The 22,944-nt window shown below is 38.0% G+C and overlaps 1 protein-coding gene across 1 annotated transcript in view; it reads right to left on the reverse strand.

Annotated features, from left to right (window-relative positions):
* Positions 1–767: 767 nt before the first annotated feature.
* The window catches only part of BRE (brain and reproductive organ-expressed (TNFRSF1A modulator)), a 182,981-nt gene continuing 160,804 nt past the window's right edge, over positions 768–22,944 (reverse strand). The window contains exons 11-12 of the mRNA XM_009283732.2: positions 19,999–20,152; positions 768–981 (exon numbers count right to left, since the gene is read on the reverse strand). Coding sequence (XP_009282007.1) covers positions 918–981; positions 19,999–20,152 — 218 coding nt within the window. The 3' untranslated portion in view covers positions 768–917. The remainder of the gene's footprint in view (positions 982–19,998; positions 20,153–22,944) is intronic.

Below are 22,944 nucleotides of genomic sequence, written 5' to 3' on the forward strand. Positions count from 1 at the left end.
TCCTTTGTTGAAAGTTTGCTTCTTAGCAGTTTTATCTTACTTGGAAAAATTACAGGTCTGTGAAAGAGCTTTATTTTGTTATACTGACTTATATAACTAGTTCCTTGCGCATTAGTACTAAAGAGCACAACTTTTTCGTAATGGCAAGGGGAGTTCATTAGAAAAACACCAAAATTGTATAACTGGAAATAAAAACAAAGCATAAAAGCACAGCATTTCATGTAAGATGAGCTTTCAACTGAAATATTAGAAGAACACCCTCCAACACCCTGCCATATTAATATCAGACCAACTTGAAAGGCACTGAGAATTGAACTGTGCAACTCATATCCGTACCTGTGAGAGTAACAACCACAGTGAGATGCAAACCTCCAAGGCAGAATATGGCACTGTACAGTCCATTAGGCATTCCTGGTACATACGGCAGTTTTATATTCTCTTAGGATAAGCTGGAAATGTTAACTAAATATACAAATTACATAGTATTTCCGTGGAAAAAAAAATATCCAATTTACACCATCTGAAGACAAGGAAACAAGGCAAAACATACACGACATTGTTGGCACAAGACAATGTTATCACATCAAAACACGCCCTTTTAAATTTAATCCAGTGGATATATAAAGGAATGGTGGTGGCAGAGGCAAAGGGACAGGACGAATACCAAATATTCAGTTTTAAGCATGCTAGTGAGGTCTTTGTTTCAGAAATCTGACAAAAACTGAAGCTACCAAAACCATTTCAGAGGCAAGAAAGCACCCTTCGGAAATCTGACAAAAACTGAAGCTATCAAAACCATTTCAGAGGCAAGAAAGCACCCATCAAGACAGTCCAACCCGTTTCCAGGCATTCCTCTCGTGGACTGACACATGCAGACTGCAGGATCTGTCCAGTATCATCTCCGTGCCCGAGGCTGCCTAAAGCTTCCCATTAGCAAATGCTGCCTCCTGGAACTGAGGGACAAAAGTTTTGAAATATGCCCTAGTGAAAAAAAGAAAACGCATGGTTAGGAAGGAGTAAACTTGCAACATGGTGTGTGCATGTATGTAGCCAGGGTTTTAAGAGAGAAGCATGATGTTATCACGCTCCGTCCGTTATTAGATCTCATCACTGGATAATGTTTTTCTTACAAGTTTTGAGTAATGCAGCAGATCCATACGCTTCAGCTTTCTAGACCCAGCAGTACTTCTTTCTTCAGTGTCCTCACCACTAACCTCTTAATGTGGTCAACATCAGTAACTTGACACTGTCAGAAGAGCCTGATGAACTGTCCATATTGTACCCAATGCAAAGCTCCAGAGATAAACTGTATTACGCACTGGAAAATAAACCTTTGAGTGGCTGTAAAAGTGAGAAACACTTAGATGAGCCACAAGCGTGGCTATGCCACTGCCTGCAGCGTTTTATAACTGGGACTTTTTGATGCAGTTGATGTTCACCGTGTTTCTGGGATAATAAGGGTTTTTCCCCCGCCTATGCTGAAGAAAGCTTCACATACGGTACCAAAGGCCCAAAGACAGACAAGTCATTGGAGCAGGAAAATGGCAAAGAGAAGTCAGAATACGTGCAGGAGATAAGCTCTTTATCTGTCTCCTTACAGTAAACTTGACGCAATACAGAGTCACTGTCAATGGCAGTAGTTTACGTAAGACACAGTGAATAAATACTAACACTTTGGATGAACTGTAATTCCTTTTATTAAGACTCCAAAAGTCAGAACATTAGTCTATAGATTAAGATGTGCTTTGTATATTTTGGATCTTAGTCTATCTTCTTTACAAAGAATCAAGTGACTCATAAATCTGTAAAATGAGCTGATCCTAAGTATCCAAAACTGAGTTCGAACTGTACCTTTGAGTTTATTGCACTGAAATACTCAACCGTGTACTAAACATATTTTGTGTCCCAATGATACCCTTTATTTGCAAGTTACATTAGAAGCTGCTTCATCATTCTGACTACTACTTTCTGCACCAAAGTTTCACTTTCTCTACTTCTTTTTTTAAAAACATTTTGTTTTCTGTTCATATCACTGGTCTTTATAAATTTCTATGCAAGGAGAACCTCCTCCTCTTCTCCCCACCAGAAAAAAAAAAAAAAAAAAAAAAAAAAAAAAAAAAAAATGGCTGCAATTATATTCATTACGTTACTGATCTCTCTGCTGGTATACCTCCTGAAGCAAACATATGCTGATCATCTTCACAATCATGATATGTATTTCATAATTCGGGAAGAAGTTTTGGCAATCACTGAACACCAATCATACCTCCTCACATCTAAAAACGTTGCAAGATCACAAAAGAGAACGCTCCCCTCTCTTTGTGAAGTCGTGCCTGCCAAATTAATTAACAGATAGCTGCAGTCAGCTTTTGTACAAAGGCTGTAAACACACACGAGATGCCGTCCAAAGGTTAACAGAGCAATAGAAAGTAAAAGCATTTCTGGACTGAGGAGCTGAGCCCAGAAATGGAAAAGAGAAGCAGCAAAACCAGCACACACATTTTATAGCATACACAGATTGTGCTGTGTATTTACAGAACACACTCTGATTTATTGAATCAAAGTTCAGAAAGCAGCCCTCATAATTATGCCCACAAAAGTGATTGTTCATCCTGGCACAGACGCATACATAAAGCAGCTGAGAAGGTATGCCTGTCATCTGATCTTAACAGATCCTAACAGCCATTTCTCTATTTGTGTGTTTATAGCATACATTTGAAATTGCAGCCTGTGTATGTCCCGGTCAGCTCTACATCATTTTGCTAGCTCAAGGAATATCAGTTGCACATTGTCAATGCCAGGATCTATCATCCTTTTATTTCTCCTTGCATTATCTGTCCTAACATTTAATTACATTTCCTCTCCTCGCTTATTTTAAGTAGCTTCTTCCTTCCCCTTTGGTAGCTTCTCTGCAGACTCTTCTTCCACGCACATGCTCTTCTTACTGACTCGATAAATGTTACTTAAAACTTCCCTCTTCCTAAATTGTAAAAATTCTTAATCACTAAATGGGATATAAGCATAAGTATTTTCCTACATTTTATTTCTTTTCTGAAACACCTCCTTTACAGCATTTCTGTGCTTTGTATTAAACCCACACTTACTACATTGTATTTCAATGACTTTTCTGTTAGGTAAATTCCAGAATGAATGCTTCTGATACCACATACACCCTCCCACACCATCTTTATCTACACCAGTATCCTTTCTTTTCACCGATTCCTGCAGTAGAGCTTGTATCCTTTGCTGCAAAACTAAATCTAACACCTCCCTACATTCTGATCAGATGTACTATTTCAAAGAGGATGTTATTTCACTGGTAGTTCATATGAACCTCTTGGAGATGTTCCATACACTACAAGAATTCCATTAGTACTTCATAATTTGTTAATGTCTACTTTTTGCTTTCTATACTTTAAAGTGCATGCTGAAGTTTGCCCTTATCATTTGTGGTCTTGTCCAGACTGAAGCAAATGTAGTACCAAATGTTTACGCAGGATATGTTCCTCCATTTCTGCCCCTCTCCCACGCTCCCTAGGTATCTGAGATTAAAGAAATTTTGGAAAAAACATTTGGATAATTATGGTTCATCACACACACACAAAGTAAATCCCCCCCCCCAAACAAAAGAGACCCTGCAAAGAGATCCAAAAGCACAATATACTTGATAGGACTGTTTCAGCTACAGCACATGTAATAGACTGAAGAGGAAAGATGGGGAAGTAGAAGAAGGGAGGTTAAACTGCTTTGATGTTAATGAACACTGCATATAGGGAGGGAATGGCAAGTATTCGTGTATAAAAGTAACGAGACTTTTTTGGCATATATGAAGGAGTAGAACAGGCAGCAAAGACATTACTCATTATTAGAGCTTGTTGGAATCTCTTTTTTTTTAAAAAAACACATGACTTTTTCAATGGAAAATTACATTTTTACGCAGTTGTGTGCATTTCTGTGGAAATGCTATTGAGTTTTCATCAGGAAAAGAAGGAAAAGAATGAGGTACTTTGGTTTGGGTTGACCTGCGAAGAGATGTTCTGGTTTGTAGAACTGAGCCTAAACAATCAGTTTGATATTAACCTGCTTATTTGCAGTCCAACATCTCAGAGTTGATGTATCTAGTCACACAGACAAGGCCCTGGTGCATCACAGGAGTCATAAGTGTAAACATAACAGCAGAAGTAGTCTCTTCAAAGGACCCAGTCCATGAAGAATGATGGGATAAATCATCAAAATTTCTGCTTCCGGGAGGCATTGTGCTACTGCTAGCAGATGCATTACAGTGTCACATTAACTGCATTTTTTTTTACGTGTTCCAAGCAAAATTTTTTTCAGAACTTTTTCTTTTCATCTGAAGTTTGGAACAAACCATATGTTAAAATATTTGAATTTCCTGTGAAATGGAAATTCTGACATTTTTTCTCCCCTGCAGAGATTACCAGTAAGGAGGAACAGAACAAGCACCAATTACTGGCTGAGTAAGTTTCACCTACCAACCAACTGGCATTGAGGTCAAAGTGTACATGTTTCCACACAAATAGGACCATGACATAGACATATTATGTCACAACGAATTACACGAAATAACTTTAAAAGAAATACAAAATTTTCTGAAGGACAATACTCTGCTACAGACTGAATGGTAACGGCCTCAAGGTTTTAAATTGATAGAAACACTCCTACTCCAGCATCCTGAACATACAGGCACAGAGAAACCGTGAATGTAAACATGAACTTTGGAAAAAGATTCATTTCTCATACACTATTCACATATCCTATTCACACAAATTTACACCCTCAATTACTTTGATCTGTGCTACACCACAGGAATTCACATAAAAATCTCTCAACGTTTTTGTTTCAGACACTTTGCCACATGATACTTTCAAGTATCTCAGAAGTGTTTTGAAATTATTATTTTTATATCCACTAGAGACGCTATTCAGCTCTAGAGAACTGTTATTAAAAAAAAAAAATCTGTAATTTGGGTACCTGTTAAATTACACTGAAGATGCAGAAAGCTACCCTGATCTATGGTTTCTTTAGGCTGTGTCATATGGCAGAAATCAGTTTTTGGTCAATGCTTTTTCTCCTTTCTGGGAAACACGGAGTTCCTTCTTTCTCCTGCTTTACTCTACCATGTTCTTGGTGGGTCTGTGTCACACTGACCTTACACCAGAAGAACCGCATAAAATGCTCCTTCAAGTACAGAGAAACTGGTTTGTACAAAGTCCACAGATATTCTTTACATGACTGTTGAGTACAATGGCTCTGCATCCCTCTCGTAATGGTTTAGATCTTAGCTTAAACAGTGTTTAAAGAGTTGCTTTCTTTTCAGCTTAGAGTGGGTGCCAATCTTCATACGCACACAGGGACATGTCTAACTGTTTGTTGAGTGTCTTACCGTAAGAATCTATTGGTTTTTGTCTATTTGTTTTTGTTCCCTCAAATGGTCATTTTCCAAGTTCAAGGTAGCAAGTTATGGGGTTTCTATGGAAATTTTTCTTCAGCACTCCAGAAAACAACACATTTCGCTGTAGTTAACCACTATATACACTCGATACAGTACATTGAATTTCAGGTGCTATGCTCAAGGACATCTGCTGAGAGTAAAGCACTTATCTTTCCTTCACCTTATTATCCAGTGGAAAAAAAGTCTTGCTATTGCAAATGGTAAGTATCTGAAAGAAGGCAGAATTGGATCACTCGTTGTTTACATGTTTTCTAGTGATATAAAACACTGACTGTGGTACAAGGTCTCCAGAAGGCCATAGATGTCTAAATCCTAGGGTGTGGGTTTGCAGTGCTTAAAACATACTTGACTCAGAATTTACATGCTTTTGTGAAATTTCATTCTAATTGTAATGTTTTTTCCAGTATAACTTAGTGCTGGGTTTTTAAAACGTAGTTGTAGAAAATCTGCATTGACCATTTGATAATACCTTTTGCCTTCAGATTCCTATGCTGAAAATCTGCAAAGATTTTAAATTTTGTAGCTGCAATCTCCCATCAAACAACACTTCACATATATTTACGGTGAAAGCATTCTAAAACTGTAACGCACTTGTTTTCTGCTATTGCTTTTGCTTGACTGGTGCTATAGCCAACTACACAATGGTGTTCTAGTTACCGCTCGTGTAATAAAGTTAGAAGATTTGTCTAGGTGTTTCTATTTCTCTTAAAATCTGTGGGAAATTCGGAGCAGAACACAGATTCAAACTCCACGAGGAAAATAGCATACAAAATGCCGTACCAATGAGATTTCTGCTTCTTGTGTCTGGGACAAGGACATTCATCATGGGGTGATGAATCATCTTCCTAAGTCATGCACAAAATAGATTTCCCTTAAACTCCTCTGTTCAAGAGTGCCAAGTTTTTCAGCATGCTGATCTCAAATTCATCCATGCTAGCCCTATCCGCACTCATATATTTTATGTGTTTCAGCTCAAGATGTGAGAGTTTCAAGTGCCTTTTCCATCAAGAGATGATTTGAGGAAAAGGAAGGGGATGAAGTAATCCTGATGGTCCACATCAAGTACAGACTTAGCTGTATAGCAACATGTCTACTACCAGCCCAGTGTATTCTGCCCCTGCACATTCTTTACTGGCAAATGAAAGCCCTTGAGCTGAAATCTCGAGCTTTTCACAAAGACACACGGGCTGTCATTACTTTTTCTCACTGTATCAAGCGCATGTATTGTGTTCCTTCTCATCAGAAGACAGACTCAGGTTATTGTACTTGGATTACTTGGATTTTTCCTACTATTGGCTTTGAGAGCAAACTTTATTCTTAAATACTACCCATTATTTCAATATTCTAATTAATTCTTGTAAAATGTTTTAGTATCTACTGTGACTATGGTTTAATTCTGAAAATATTAGGCTCTAATTATAGAACAACCTTAGTGCATTCAAAATCATAGTAGCTAGTATATTTGATAAATACATCCCTTTTCTCCTAGTCTAGGCAAGGCATACAGGAAAATGTGGGGTTCTTTTCCTGAACCTTTTCAGGCTAATATATCTGACTGGGCTAGGCACTCCTATAGTCGTGGGGAATCTCTGAACAGTTCTACGTAACCCTTCCAAGTCTTCTGGAATAGGGTCTGTAGCAAGGACACCCTTCTCCTCAGCAGTCCTCTGTTGTCTGAATTGTCCAGTAAGTTTAACAGTGAGTTTATGTTTGGATATTCTGCAAACACTTATTTACCTCGGGACTAAGGTGAGGACTGAATTGTACCCCTTTCAGCTGTATTAGATACAGCTGAGAATCCCAGGCATTTGCCCCAACTGCTGTCCATTTCTTTTAGAGGAGTTGCAACTCTAGGACTTGCATCATTTTGCATCCCATATTTCCTTCCCTCTGCACCCTGAAGGAACTGCTGCAAGACATGTACAAGTTTCTTCAAATCCATAGAATCCTGACAGAAAAAAAATGCAGTCCAGAGATGACTGATCTTCATAAATTAGCTACAATAGCAACGTTCTCCCCTATTCCAATTAAATTAGGTGAAAACAGGAACTAAGAAGGGCATAGGTCGGAGTAAAGGACAGCTGGAGGCTTCTTGGGGTCTTTGACCTATTCCTCCCAGACTAGTATTATTATGCTGACACTTTGCAATAAAATCTTGTTATATAAATTATGTCAACAGCATAGCCATATTACAGTTATAAAAGAGCTTCTCCAGGCTTTATCAACGTCACCTGATTACTCACTTTTTGAAGTACAAAGTATTTTTGCATGGAGCATACATACATGTGTAGTGTGCCTTTATATTTTTATGTTCCTGTTGCAACTTGTTTTGAAAATACTGAACACCTACAACAATCCCTTTTGGGTGCCAGACAAGAGGATTTGTCCTCCCGTGAGTACACAGGCACAGCCAGCTGGTTTGCTTCATAGAACCCCTAATAATTCATCTCCTGTGTAGAAGATATATACCGTAACTCTCCAAACGCTCTAGGATTTGCTGTTTGTTTATAACAGAACAAAATCAAAGATGCCAACCTTTCTTTTTTTAATATAATTGTTTTCTTTTTAAATTCCATTTGTCAGGAGTGATCTAATTCAACATGATTAGTACTAATAAACAAAAGGAACTCAAATTAATAAATTGTTACATTAATTCCAATAGTAGGTATGTATTTAGGTCATATTCCATATGAGTGCTCATTAGGTCCTTAACAGGTGCTTATACCCTCCTCCTGCATCTCTACGCCTTGCATTTAACAAGGGCTGAATGCAAAAGTGTGGAAACCTCCTGAGAGCCCATTCTTTTAATAGGCCTCATGCCAACGTTCGAGGCATAGTTTTTTCCTTGTAAACTCAGACACCAGACATTTAAACTTCTTTGCTATTTTTACTATATATAATGCATTAAAAACATATTTCCATTGGGCGAACCATGTTGTCTATTTATTCACAGGCACTTCCACAGCATTCCTCACCAGGCTAAAGATACATGAACACGCACAGCAGAGCAGAATAACCCAGTCTCCTGCTTTGGGATAACTATGGGGTAACAGGAGATTAATGCTATGCTAGACATTTTACGACACCTCTATTAGGAGAAAATGATTGTTAAAACAAATTATCATTCTCTCCAGACCTAAGATATTACAACGACTGAAGTGACAAATAGTTCTCAGCACTCTAACTTTTGGTTGCATAGCTGGAATCAGGCTGTAGCAGGCAGGCCCACAACATGGCCGGGCGCCAAGTGGCAAAGGCTCAGGGGCTAACGAAAATCAGGACTATTATGGCATGCGCTAGGCATTCAGGAGGCAGCAACATTTCTAAACCACCGTTCAAATCCGAACATCACTAAAACTTATCCAAGCACAGCGGCACAACGATGAAGGTACCTTCCAGGATTTCGTTATAATTTCAAATATACATAACGATACTTGGCACGTATTCATGTTTCTAAACTAAGCTTCTTGATGGTATGCTCTTTGGGATGTGGTTTATAATTTCCTTACTAGGCAGCTTTATCTATAGCAAATATTTTGCTTTTATGTGAAACACAATGTCTACACAGTTCTCCATTTTATACATCTCCAAAACTGGCGATGCCAAGCAAACATCTGAAGTGTTTATACAACAGCAAGACAATAGTTCTTAAATTACTGCTACTGTAACTGGCTAAACACACAAATGTACAAAGTAGTCAGTGCATAACGCCATCATGCTGCTGGCAATTTTTTTTTCTGGGTGCCAAACAAATTCATCACATAATCTCTCTTCCTCTTCTAATATTTCTCTTTCTACCTCCTTTTGCTGTGATTCACGTACAGGAGTTTAGTAAACTTCCTATGCCCCCTCCACCCTGCCAGTCTACCCAAGGCACTGACTGTGCAGCCAGGCTGATGGACAGGACAGTAGTCAAGCATCAAGAGAGCTGGGGGTCTGCAGTGGGCAGCCATCAAAATGCAAGTTTTTAAGAAATACTGTTGCCTTCAGCTCAGTTCATAATATTACACGACAGAAAATCGTCTCCAAAATTACAAACAAAACAAAACGTGCTACCAACACCGTAACAGGAAATAGAAGTAGTAGAACCAGTGAAACTAAGTACACATCCGAAGTTTAAACATTAAAATTCACTCATGTCCAAAAGCTGTTTTCTGTATTTTACTAACAATGTCTTTCTCCTCCAGAAGTTCTTGTTGGAGTTATTACCATTTCTGATTCAAGTCACACAGCAAGGTACAAGAAATGGTTATATTTAGACATGTTTTTCAATGGTTTGCTGATTGCAGAAATAACAGGTGGCTTTACCCCATATGAAGCAAACAGAAATAAAAATTAAATTTTCATTTGGTTATACATTTGTGTGTCTGTTCCAAAAAACTATGACATCAATTGATTTTGTGAATAAAGTCAAGAATTTACCATAGCTCTGCTGTAAAAATTAAGATGACTTTGCTGCCCAACTTACCATAAAGCAAAATGAATCTTGACAATCTGTTCAAATCACAGAACAACCATAAATATAACAACCTGACTAAAGGCAAAATATAAAGGAAAGGAGTTCTAGGGAACTGCTGCGGAGCCAGGACTGTGGATCATTATGTAGGCTGGCAATTAATGTTTATTTTAAAGCAGCAGCATAAGTAGGGTCATCACTTTGCAAAAGATAACAACTTTGGTTCCAAGAATATATGTGCTCCCAAACGCATGGACCTTTACTGACAATTACAGATAAAAATTACAGCTACTGGACAACATCAGTGCATATAGACCAAGGCCAGTAACTACGCAAGCAACTTTTTTGAATCATCTGGAAATCAAGATTCTGGGATTTATTCTCTCACAGGTTTCTGATACAGGTATTTTGGAATTTACGAAGGTGTACTGCACAGACACAGCGGCTCGAAGTGTCCCAAAGCATACATAGCAAAATGAACCTCTTGATTTGCAACAGTTTTATCAATGCCTTCTGCTTGCCAGTTCAAGAGATAAACACTGCACTTCCTTCACCTTCTCCACAATGCACATAAATAGACTTGCTTCAGTCAGATGAAAGCTTGTGGTCTTAGATCATAGCAAATTTTGCTTCTGCTTTCTTAACTTCCATTTTCCCCTCGGGGACTACTCAGTGCCGGGGTAGCGGGTGGCTGTGAAGGAGGCACTGGAATATCTCTGTCACAGCACCGTCACTCCACTTCCTTGCCAGTGGAAGGATCATGAGTGGATCATGAGAATGATATTCCAAGGCCATCATGGAAAAATTCAATCTTCATACAGTCTTTTTAAATACAGTGCTAATTCGCAGGAAATTTCCAGTCCTATGAGCTACAGTGTGACAAGCCTGCTCTATTTTTCCTATCTGCTGAAGTGCCATAGCCATATTTTTCCACTCCAGGTAAAGGTTAACTTCTTAAAGAGATACTGTTTATTCAAGACACTATTTCCTCCTATCTAGGCTAGTGCACACAACTTTATTGTTGGAGAGCAATTATTTAGCAAATTATTTAGTAGATTTGAAGAAGAGTGTCAACCCCAGACAAAGATGCAACTAGGAACCTCTTCTACATATAAAAGGCAGAGTGAAGAATGCAATGAAATAAAGAGGGGGGAAAGTAGGGATGATCTAAGAAGTAGAAGAAAGCAGAAAAGACTGGGCAAAAACACATTCAGGAGTGAGGCTTGTAAGGAAAGACGAGTGTAGAGATTCAAGAAGAGAGGAGATCACAGAAGTAATAATAGAATTTCAATGATCTTTAAGAGATTAATGAATCCCTTAATTGTACTTCAGAGGCAGAAATGAAGGGTTACACCACAGATGCATCCATAACAAGTCTGACAACCAGCATCCCTGAAAACAAAGTTTGCTTGCAGGTGAAAGTACTGATTTCATCATGCCATCCACTTTGCTTTGCCAGATCGCTTATCAACGGGGGCCGAAGGCAACATACCAAAACATAAAAGAAACCTCCTTGGATATTCATTAGGACAAACCAGTCAGAAGGAAAGGGATGAGATGCCACACATCTGTGATTATATAAAACATATTAAAGAAGTTATTTCTCTTTGCTCTTTAAAAGATATATATTTGCTATTAGAAGTAAGAGGAAATTCTTAAAAGGTCAGAGACCTCTCCAAATGGGGAAAACAGACAGAAACAAACCTTAACACTTACAGGTAAAAGCAGAGTAATGCAGATCAAAAATGAATTTGAAGAACAAATTAGCTGTGGCCCTCCAAATAAAAACTTGTCAAACAGTACAAAAGCTGGTCAAAAAGTAAAAAGAACGCTCAGAAGAAGTAAAGTCACAAAGAATAAATGAAATGATTTTTGCATCGAAGTTCACCGTGGAGTTGCTTAAAGAGGCTGTCATACCAGAACCCTGCTTTATAAGGGATGTACCGAAAGATCTGACTCACACAGAAATGTCAGCCAAAAAGGTACCAAACAAATCAACAAAACACACACAAGCAAAGCAGCAGGCCCAGATGATATTCACACCCGAGTTCTAGAGAAACTCAAATGTGAGAAAGTTAAACTCTTAAATAGCTTGTAACCTCCTGCTTAAAACAGCTTGGTACCCGAGAAGTGTAATGTCAATTAAAAAAACGTCTGGGAGGATAGATGGAACTGCGGACCAGTAAATCTCATGTCTGTACCTTACAAATTGGTAGAGACTGTTATAAGAAACTATAAATTTATAAAAAGCCTAGAATTAGTGGACTTGAGTAAATACGATATATTGGGTAGGAGTCAAACTTACGCTTCACAAATCTCTTATTTTCTTAAGGTACCAAAACATGTGGACAAGAAAGATTCAAGTGACACACACTGCTCGACTTTCCTACAGGCATTTGGGAAGGTTTTTCAAAGGCTTTTAAAAAACTGAATTACCGCAGCAGGAGAAAAGATCCATGAGTGGATAAATAGCAGGTCAAGATAAGAAAAAAAAGATAGGAATGAATGATGAGTACTATTAGGGTGAAGTCACCTGAGAACTGCACAGAAATGGGTGTTTTGACCTGTGTTGTTCAACATATTCCTACATGATCTGCGACAGTGAGCAAAAGAAGATGGCAAAATTTGCTAATGCTAACAATTTAGTCAGGGACGGAAAAATGAGGCACAATTATGAGGAACTGCAGATGGTTCTTACAGCACTGGGAGACTGGGAGATAAAATACCAGGTGAAGAGTCAATATTGACAAACATGAACGGGAGATATGTGAGGAAAAAGACTTAATTTTACATACACAAAAAACACAGGCTCTGAAAAACAGATAGGAAGGAGATCTTGGTGCTAAAATGTCAGTGTAACCTTCAGTCGTATGCAGAAAACCAAATCAGACGTTATTAGAATCGGAGGAAAGAGTAAACCAGACAATATCACTATGTCACCATATAAATGCATGGCGAATGTATCATGAGTAACGTGCAGCTCCCTGTCTCAGAAAGAATATGACAGAAATAGTAAAGGGATAAATAAGTGGGACAAGGGCGATCAGAAACACAGAAAGGTTCTGTAGAAGGAAGGAGTGAGCAGAGCAGGAGAAAAGGTGACAGAAGAGATGTGAAGAGGTTCATAAAATCATAAAGGTTATGGAGGGGATCAGTGGATTAATTATTTGCTGCCTCTTTTCATACAAGAGCTAGCAGGAGGTAGAAATGTAAAAAGCCAACAAAGCTTGTTCTTCACACCACATGTTATCTGTGCAATCCCTTGCCACAATTTTGTGATGTTATGATGTGGGTTCAAAAAGCAGTCAAACAGAAGGAAAGCTAGGTAGGGCTATTGAACAGAAACGCAACAGTTTTGGATATAGAAATCCTTGAAGATGGTAGAACATGCCAGGAAAATATGACTACATGCTCTGCCATGCTCTTCCACAGGCATCGGCTACTGCTTATTGATAGAGACATGATACTGGGCTAAATGAATGTTGAGTTTGATCTAGTATGACCATTCTTTGTGTTTAACAGAGCAATATTACAAATACTACCCAGAAGACAAGATCATGGAGTTCACCTACTACTTTTAGTTAGCTGTTTATTTTGTAATTGATCAAGCAACAGTATTTATCTGGGCTATTAAACCTCAGCTCCTTCCAAAATCACACATTTCTCTCTACCCTTTTCTCTCAAGCAAGGGAGGACATTTTTCTGCATCAGTTCCTAACTATAATTCCATGCTCTAATATAGATCTAGCAGCTTTGATAAATGTATAATGGAGTTCTCTAATGAAGCCAAATTATCATAGTATTTCTAGAACAACACCTAACCCCGGTTATCTAAGAACCACCTACATTAAATTCTAGCCTTTAATTCCTACAAAGCAGTTGTCTTCCAGCAATGTGCTATTATATTCCACTTCTACCAAGCCAACTCCTCCAATCTCTTCTGTGCATTTCTCCTGTCAATGTATAAGAGAATCCTTTTTTGCAGAAAGAATATTTACTATATATCGAAACGCACATATGTACAGTTCACACATATACATAATGTCTATATAAAAACACAGAAAAACTAGTTGCCTAACAGATTTTATTTCTATGCACTTCCTATAGCACCTATACTCCTCATCTTTAAATAGTTGTTTTTCTTTTCCCGCAGTCAAAGCTTTAATGAGAAGTGACCAGAAACAAATACCCAGGCCCTTCTGTCTTGGCTGAAATCCACATAATGCATGACAGCACTGAAGATCCCTGGCAGGCACCTGTCAGAAACTAACATACCATAACTTAAGAGTCAGACTTAATTATCCAAGGAGACATTTAAAGAAAAATACATGAAAAATATGACTCAAGAAGTGCGACTATCATGTGTATGCACTGTACTCTGTAGTGTATCTGGAGGAACAATGTGAAAAAAACCCAACCCCAATATCCTGGGAAAATTCTAATTAAAAGCTGTATCTATTCTGTCTATTATATCTCATAATCAAAATAATTTTGTTATTAAGGTTTGCTGGTAAATCAACTGCAGAACATGTTACAAGGACAAATGCAATCATTAAGTATTTTAACAAAACATATTTTTTTCTATTTGCCTTTCTACTTTTCATGTGTAATTCTGATCAGCTGACACTCCCACAGAAAACCAGAGTTTTGATTTAATGGTCTATAAAATCAAATTAACTTCTTTGTAAGCTTCACACGGCTGGGTCACCACATCTCTTCTTGCTATGGCTGTCACAGGGTATTGGCCCTTTTGTGTTCTGAAAAAGAGCCCACCAGCAGCAAAAAAATGTCAGCCTTACTCGATTTCAGGCAGGGAAATCACTTTTGTTCAGTTTCTGATGCGAGACTATCGAAAACCAAAGAGTTAAACAAGCGACCCAGCTCAGCACCTCAACCCTTAGTTTGTAGCTACCCCGCTGCTCTTCTCCGAAAAGAATCCTCTGAGCCTTGCAAACGTTCAGAGACAAAGACACAAACACATAGGGAAGGATGATGTCCTTACGTTTTGTACTTCTGTTCCCTACTCTCATTTTTTTAAATTTCTTTTTAATTTTAAGGTAACATGCAACAGAGCCAGAGCCAGCCAAGAAAAAAGCTTTCTGAGGAGAGTACATGTGAGTGCAAACAAGTTAGTTTTTGGAAATCTACTCTTTAAAGATGCCTAACGTGCATGAAAATGACATAATACATGAAAATACAATTTGCTACTTTTACAAGTAAGCAGGAAAAATACTGAAATACAAACCAAATAATAACAAATGATTTATTACCTTAATTACACCTATCAAGGAGAGAAGATTATAAAAAAAGTGCAATGTTTACATGTGAACTTTATAGTGAGATTCAAGGTAGCATAGGTAGAAAACAAAAGTTTCAAGGAAATAGAGAAACATGTTACTTTAAAAGAATGCAAAATGTAATAATAGACATTCTACCTAAAATGTGAAACAATTCTGACTTGACAATAAAAAAACCCGGATGAGTTGAAAAACTGGTTAATGTCAATATAAAAAAAATAATCATTAGGGCACTCAAAGTATACTGAATACAACAGCAAGCCTTTGACATATTACAACTGAGTTTGGTATGCTGAATACAACAGCAAGCCTCTGACATATTACAACTGAGTTTGTCTAAACAGCAACACAAATATTGTCCCCTTTTTTCAAATATCTTTTTATTACACCAAAAGATACATTTCCTCTCCTTACCAGGGAACATTAAAGCTTAAAGCAACCATTTCAGCCAAATAGCAACTAGCATCTTCACGTGATACACATCTTCTATTTTGAAGATATTCAAGGAAAGGGTATTGATGAGGCTGAAAATGCTACGGCCCAGTGCACCGGCCTGACACTTTCTAATCATAGCATGCTTGCACTGAGCACGAACTGTAGCTGCAGCCACGGCGGGGGGACATACATAGCTTGCACAAGATGCGTCTGCATATAATCTTAAGCTGCACTTGACCTTATGACAGAGCAACAGCCAACATACAGTTGAGAGCACTTGAGCCCTTTAAAGCTTTCACCTTACAGAGCCCTGAGGGATATGTAAAATTAACACCGCATTCAGCAAACACCGGTGAATGGCCAGGGACAACAATGTTATTCAGAAACCAGTTTTATCAGCCACCTTGAAAAAAGACTATGAAGCCTTGGAACAACTTTTTATTGTGATACCAGTTTTCCATCCTCCTGCTATTTTTAATGACGAGTAGGTGGATTTATGTAGGATGAAAGAGTAAACTGAGTCCTGACTTGCTCTCCCTGAAGTATAACCTAAGTCTACAGAGCAGCACTGGGCCGGACAGAAATTGGGCCAGAGTGCATCTAAGAACTGAACTTAATTTGTATAAACAAACAAGCTTTATTTACAGTATTCCTTCATAAAATCCCAGGCTTAGAGTCTGCATGTTCTTTAAAGAGTCCATTTATGTACACTTGAATGCCTATTTAAGCAAAAAACAAGAGAGCTTTCCCATGGAAACCACACAGAGATGTTTTACTTCACACGTACACCACAAACAAGGCTGCTAACTTTCCATAATTTACTGTATTTTCTTAGGCTTGCTATTGTATTTTAGGACCAAATCTTTTGGAGAAGCTGCTTACGCAGGAGGCCACAGACATATAAATAAATGACCTAAGAGAGGCAAAGCCTGAGATGTGAACTGAGAGGAAATGGCATCTCAGCAGCTTGTAAGAAAATGTTAATATTTTTGGTTTCCCTGTTTCTAGCTGGAGGAACAGGTTAAAATTTAGTGTTTAGTTGAGAAACAAGCAATCTGGAGGCATTTGGAATCACATTATTTAATCAGGATTTGATTCCTCCCTTAGAATTAAATCAAGCCAGAGGGCAATCCCTGGGCTAAGACAATAGCAAACTTCAGTTACCAGATGCTATCTTTCAGTGATGAATCTAAGTCAGTGTGCCTCAAAGGAGCCAGGTGATTTTAAAAACTGCTTAAGAGGACAAGGAGAAAGAGAAACTCGATTTTGTGGACTTCATCAGACAGGCATACATTGGTCCAATTACTTCAGCAAGAACACAAGCAGTTTTTCTCTGTGAATGAAAAAGATCCTGCTAAACTGATACTCTGATTTGAGAATTTGCCTTTTAGATTTAGGTGATATGTGTTTAAGTGTGAATGCATACAATCTACTTCTATATGTATGTATTTTAGGGGAGTAATTTTGCTCCTACTTATAATTACTACTGATTGTCTCAAGGCTACAGCAAGGGGTTAAGTCCTAACTTCAAAAGAGATGCCTACCTCTGCTGGGGGCCACAAAGATAAGCAAGGATACCAAGACTTTCAAGTTTAGCCCCTGAGTTGAAGGAATTGGATGGGCTCACCTGTTTGGAAAAAAAAAACAAAACCCAAAACAACCCTGGGAAAAGGCTGGGCACAGAATCAAAGTCCCTTTGGCATGAACTTATGACAGCTCTGCCCATGAATAAGCCAGCTGTGTTGAGTTGCTGAAAACAGGGGCAGGGCTTGCCAAAATCGAGGATGAGGAAATCTCTGAGTGATGGTGTTTCAAACTTGGTGGTGCTTCTACATCTTACAAAGCAATGTGGTACACATGCTTCATTCAATACATGACTGGACAGCTAATGAACCCAGTTGGTGCAAGAGCAAGCAAAAGCCATCCTTGATGGTGTCTTAAGCCACAGGGAGGAAGATGGTGTAAACTGACCCCTCAAGTGTCTGAGAATAAGGGCGGAGAATTTGGTCAGATACCAGAACGGTCAAGTGGGAGATCCTGTGGCCCTAGAACAGTAGGGCCAGAAAGATAAACAGAGCTGTTTTGTCTCAAAGGATGCCAAGCACTTGGGAGACCATTTGGCTAAGAGGAAAAAAGACTACATATAAGCAAAACCTAATAGACAGTATTTAGAAACACAAACAAGTTGTCTCTGATTTATCCAGGGCTAAGTTTACTTCAGCTGAGCAGAATTACATTGCTTCTAGAGGCTAAATCGTGTATCCTTCCTTTCTGTTTTTATTTGGGATGTTTTGATGTGGTGCTTGAACTAATATATTTAATTAGAACACTCTCCTATATATCTACATATATTCCCATATACTTGGTCCATAACATGGCTACGGTAAAAATAAAGTAGAATGAAAAATTATTTGGTTGTGTTGAAACACACTAACCTATTCTAAGAAGCCCTAGCAAATCTTTTAAACACTGTTTACATAAGGTGCTCAATTGTGTTAAAATCTTTCTTAAAATATGCTAACACGTATCATAACATCATACTTTTCTTGATACAGATTTATTTATGGTACCTACTCAGGAATCACTAGTTGTTCCTGCAAGCAAAGCGCTTTTAACTAGAGCAGCTTCTCTGTCTCTTTGCAGCTCAATGATAGTTATTTCAGACATTGCAGCATACTTTCTTCCCCCGCTTCTCATCATCTTTCTCATATTATGTATCCAGTGTAAAACTTAAATGCAAAGGCTCAAACATAAGAGTGAATAACCTCACAAAACGTACATGTGATAGTAAGTGTACACATTTAGTGCTTTTTAAAAGAACTGTTATAATACTTCTAAATTTCAAGTGCAGGGTAGAAAAGTCCATTTGTATATACCCACTCATAAATGAATGGACTTAGCAGACAGCACATAGGTACTTGTAAGCTTCCAGCTGCAAAAGAAATGCATTTTGTAATATGGTCATTAAAAAAGCCACAGTAATGCTTCCAGTTATTCTTTTTTTTTTTCTTTTTAAACAAAATACTCATAATATTCTGCTAGAGAAAAGAAACAAGTCCACAAAAAGAAAAAAATCATATTTGATCAAGAAATAGCTCTCCTAGACAGTACGGTAGTAAAACCAAATGCTAGCAAAAAAATTTCTATTACAATGCATCAAAATCCAAAATCAAATGTTACTTGATGTTCTCCATAAAATTTACATTAGTATAAAATCTGCAAATGCTTCAGTCAATTGTTGTTTGCTTCCATCATTTCCAAATTACAATCAGTTTCTGACCATGCCATTCATTTGATTTACTCAGCTTGAACTATTTTCATTCGACTCTTATTTACGCATCTTTGCTAATTTAATTTAATCTTCTGATTGTCATTCAAAACGTTCATCCCAATATGCCTTGTTATTTATGCAGTTTAATGCCTTTACATGCTGAACAACTGATAATCAGCCTGCTTAAATCTCTTGCCGTTCTAACATTTTTACACTTCACAAAAATGAAATACTGCAGCAAGGCCGTTGCCCATACTGCTCTATTCAGGTAAAATCTGTTTTGCTTCATTAGAAGACAGGGGTAATATCTGGTAGACAAAGGGGGCACCGCTGCCCACGGCAGCTTGCCCTTGCAACAGAACCACTCTGGGGAGGCTGTCCTGTCATCTTTAACTAAAGGGGATACTCGGACTGAAGTGGTGTTTCCCCAGCCTGAAACAAGGGCTTGCAGAAAAACTGCAGAGGAAGGAGTCAGGGATTCTCTGTTTCCAGCCAACAGAAAAAGCAGTAAAGAAAGAGAGATTCAGACTTTCAGACAATTTTCTCAAGTTCTGATAGGACTGCCTCCTATGCCAGATTGGTGGTTTGCTCTACCTCCTCCTGTTCTTCCGTGTCTTTTTATTACAGCCTTATTCCATACCTTTCAGGTTTTTCTTCCTTGCTCTCCCCATCTCACATGCTTCCCTTCAGGGTCCCCCCCCGACGCCAACACAAAACCATGGAGTTACCTTGACTGAGTGCTACCATGCAGATTACTCCTGCTGGGGGCTATTTTGTCTACTTAGATTGGAAGCTCTTTGGCGCAGAGATTGTCACCACTCTGTGCCTGTACGACGCCTAGCAGAGAGAGTCTTCTTTTGATCAGTCCTCTGGCGCTAATGTAATAAGCATAATTAATAAAGTATCTGTCTATACTCATATACGGGAAACACTAGGACTATGAGAGAACAAAAACAGGTTCAGCTTTTATAACGCTGGAAATGTACAGTTAAATCCATGAAATTTCTACTGACAGATGACCGTGTAACAAAAGGAATATTTAGTAGGAAACAGCAATCTGACTTACTTTGCTCTCTTGGCCATTTCATTGCCATCCCAGCGGGGGCTGTAAGGGTAATTCTTCTGGGCCTGGGAGTACAGCTGGCCACTGTTAGTGAAGTGGTAGACGGACTGAAACGTTAGGGTTGGTTGGTCTCGAGGAAAGTAGAGGGGTAGGTCAACTGAAATAAAAGAAAAAAGAAGAAAAAAAAGAAAAAAGAGAGTCATAGAAATACAACATTGAGGGTTTGGTGTTGGGTGTGTGTTTTTTTTTTTTTTTTTTTTTTTAACTGGGACTATATCATTCCTTTCTATTGATTTAAAGGTGACAGAACAGGAGAAATTGATGATTACTTCTAAAATATACTTCTGCATTTCTTATAAGTAATGATTCCAACATATTGCTGTATGGGACAGTTTGCTCTAGCAAAACATTTTTATAAATTACATAATTAAAAAAAATGTTTAGCTAGTGTATTTCTATGCTAATCATAACATTTACCCCATGATTATTTTGTTATAGAAAAAATAATGTAGTATTTTCCTTTGTAGTGAAATTTTCCCTTTCAAAAATTCACAGAATACATTCTATTTATGCTTTCCATTCAAGAAACAAATTTATCTTTATCTGCTTTAGCCAATTCATTTTAGTGCCCCCATGGACATCAAAAGCATTATCATTCTCATTTTAGTGCTGTCTGAGACTTAAAGTGGTTAAACGATTTGATAAAGGATATAGAAAGATTCAGTCACATGAGTTGGAAAAGATCTCAACTTGCCGTCATCTGTTAGACAAAAAAAAACCCCACAAAACCAAAAACACACTGCGAAGTCAATAATACCCAAAATATCTCACTAAAAATAAAAATCAGAGCCTCTTAGTTCCCTTTGCTTATCACTGTCTCATCATCAGCTAGGTCTGGCAGAACAATAAAATAGTCTACAACAGTTAATAATATGGTCAGAAACTGGTTTTTAACTTAACTTTTTTATTGCTAGAGTTATACTTAAGATTTTCTTGGTCTACTTTTAATTTCAGGAGCCTTCAGAAATCTGTAGTTAAACTGAGTTATGACAACAGACTTGAACTGTTTATATTAAATGTCTAATCTAATACCAAAATTAACAGAAGAATGTGCATTTCTTTTAAAGGTGTAGACTTCATTTATAAAGCACCTACGACTGTACTTTTTGTTATCCTCCAAATCACAATTCTTTAGTTCTGCACAATGAAAGAACAGTGCAATGGAACAGTAACTCCCTGTAAACCTTAAATCATTTTTCCTATTGGTGTAGCAATGAGTGAAATAAATTAGTAAGATTATAATTCATTCATATGAGCCTGGGTTCTCAATATTCTCTCTTTGTGACTTCACAGTCCTTTTTAAAGAGAAGGAAAAACTCCTAATTAATAAACAGGATGTAAAAGCTGAAGTAGGAGCCAAAGCAGGTGGCAAAACCAGTACAAACAGAATTTTAAGAAAGAGAAAGGAACATTACAGGACTGAACCCATCCTCAGGTGGAACAGGATCTCCCCTCCAGTACGCTTGGTAATGCATTATATTTTCTACTTTTAAATACTTCATGAAGCACTGCCTTTGAAATCTCTGCTCATAGACTGAGATATCAGTGTAAGACAGATTGTATTTTTCTAAATCCCATGCTATCATTTTGCTAGTCCCTTCATTTTTCAGTTTTTCTAATCATGTCTGAATACTTGGATGTGCATCAGCCAAACCATAGCTCCCTGTTCCCTGAATTACCCTCCAAACTCCACAAGTAAAACCGTTTGTAGCTGTGAAGTAAACAAAACCGAATGTGATATTCCAGTTACAGTCTCAAAATACAACAAATTACTGTGGACGACAGTGTTTGCTCAATTCATGACCCAGTGGCTGAGCTACACGTGATAACTCCCCGAGTCCTGGTGACTCAGATCACACAGCAGCTTCCAGCAGATATTTAAGTGGTAATGACACGGGCAGAGTTCTGCTAATTTGAGGGCAGATCACTGCTGTAACAAAGGTTAGATTCAAAGACTGCTCCGTCAAATTCCTCTTTATAACATGATTATTAAATAACAACCCTGAAAAACATCGGTTTATCGAGGCCATTTATCAGCAAGCAAGCTGTCTCCTCCCCTCGCAGACAGTACGTGTGTGCCGTAGCCTCTGAAGGACTTCACCGTGGAAAAGAGTATGAAGCAAGGAGACAGGCTCTCCGTTTTAACGTTATAAATATACTTCTTCAGCTCTGAGTGCTTAAACTCTGTTCCCCTAGTGCATCTTTTTCCTTCCTAAGTACCAACTCCTTGAAGGAAAACTACTCTGTATGCTTGTGTATTTTATCACTGTGTGAAAGGAATAACAAACTTTAGCAAAACACGCGAGTAATAGTTCAGTCCTTATACTTAACGTTTTACTTGAGAATTTCTAATTTTCATTAACTTTCCTTTGAGAACCTCTGTTTACCTAACGGGGGCAAGCAGCAGCAGTTACCTAAAACTAAAGGTTTGGACGTAAGAGAAGGTATCTAGCACTAGAAACACTGTTTAAATGGATAATCAAGACATTGCTATCACTACAGAGATGATTCCATTCGTTACAAGAAGCCTTTCTTTTATAAAAATATTTTTCCAACACTGGTATCACCAAAATATAACAGAAAACATTTTCTTCTTTTATTAACCAAAACCCGTATAGGAATTTTCAGGAATTACTTACATTATAAACTGTTAAATCAGATAATCAAATTAGATTTAAAATTTTGCATCCCACATCTGGCCCACAGCAGTATCATCCTGAACTGCAAGTAGAGTTTTGAAAAATTTGACCTGCCTTTGATTTCTAACACTACCCTTCACCTAAAATTGCCAAACCCCCATTTTTCTAACCCAAGTGTTTCCTAAATACAAGGTGTGAGATGAGTCCAGACCAAGTAAAAAAACCCGTCCCTAATCCTGGAACACAACCA

This window comes from Aptenodytes forsteri, unplaced genomic scaffold, assembly GCF_000699145.1.
Source record: "Aptenodytes forsteri isolate BGI_AS27 unplaced genomic scaffold, ASM69914v1 Scaffold309, whole genome shotgun sequence".
Taxonomy (NCBI): Eukaryota; Metazoa; Chordata; class Aves; order Sphenisciformes; family Spheniscidae; genus Aptenodytes; species Aptenodytes forsteri.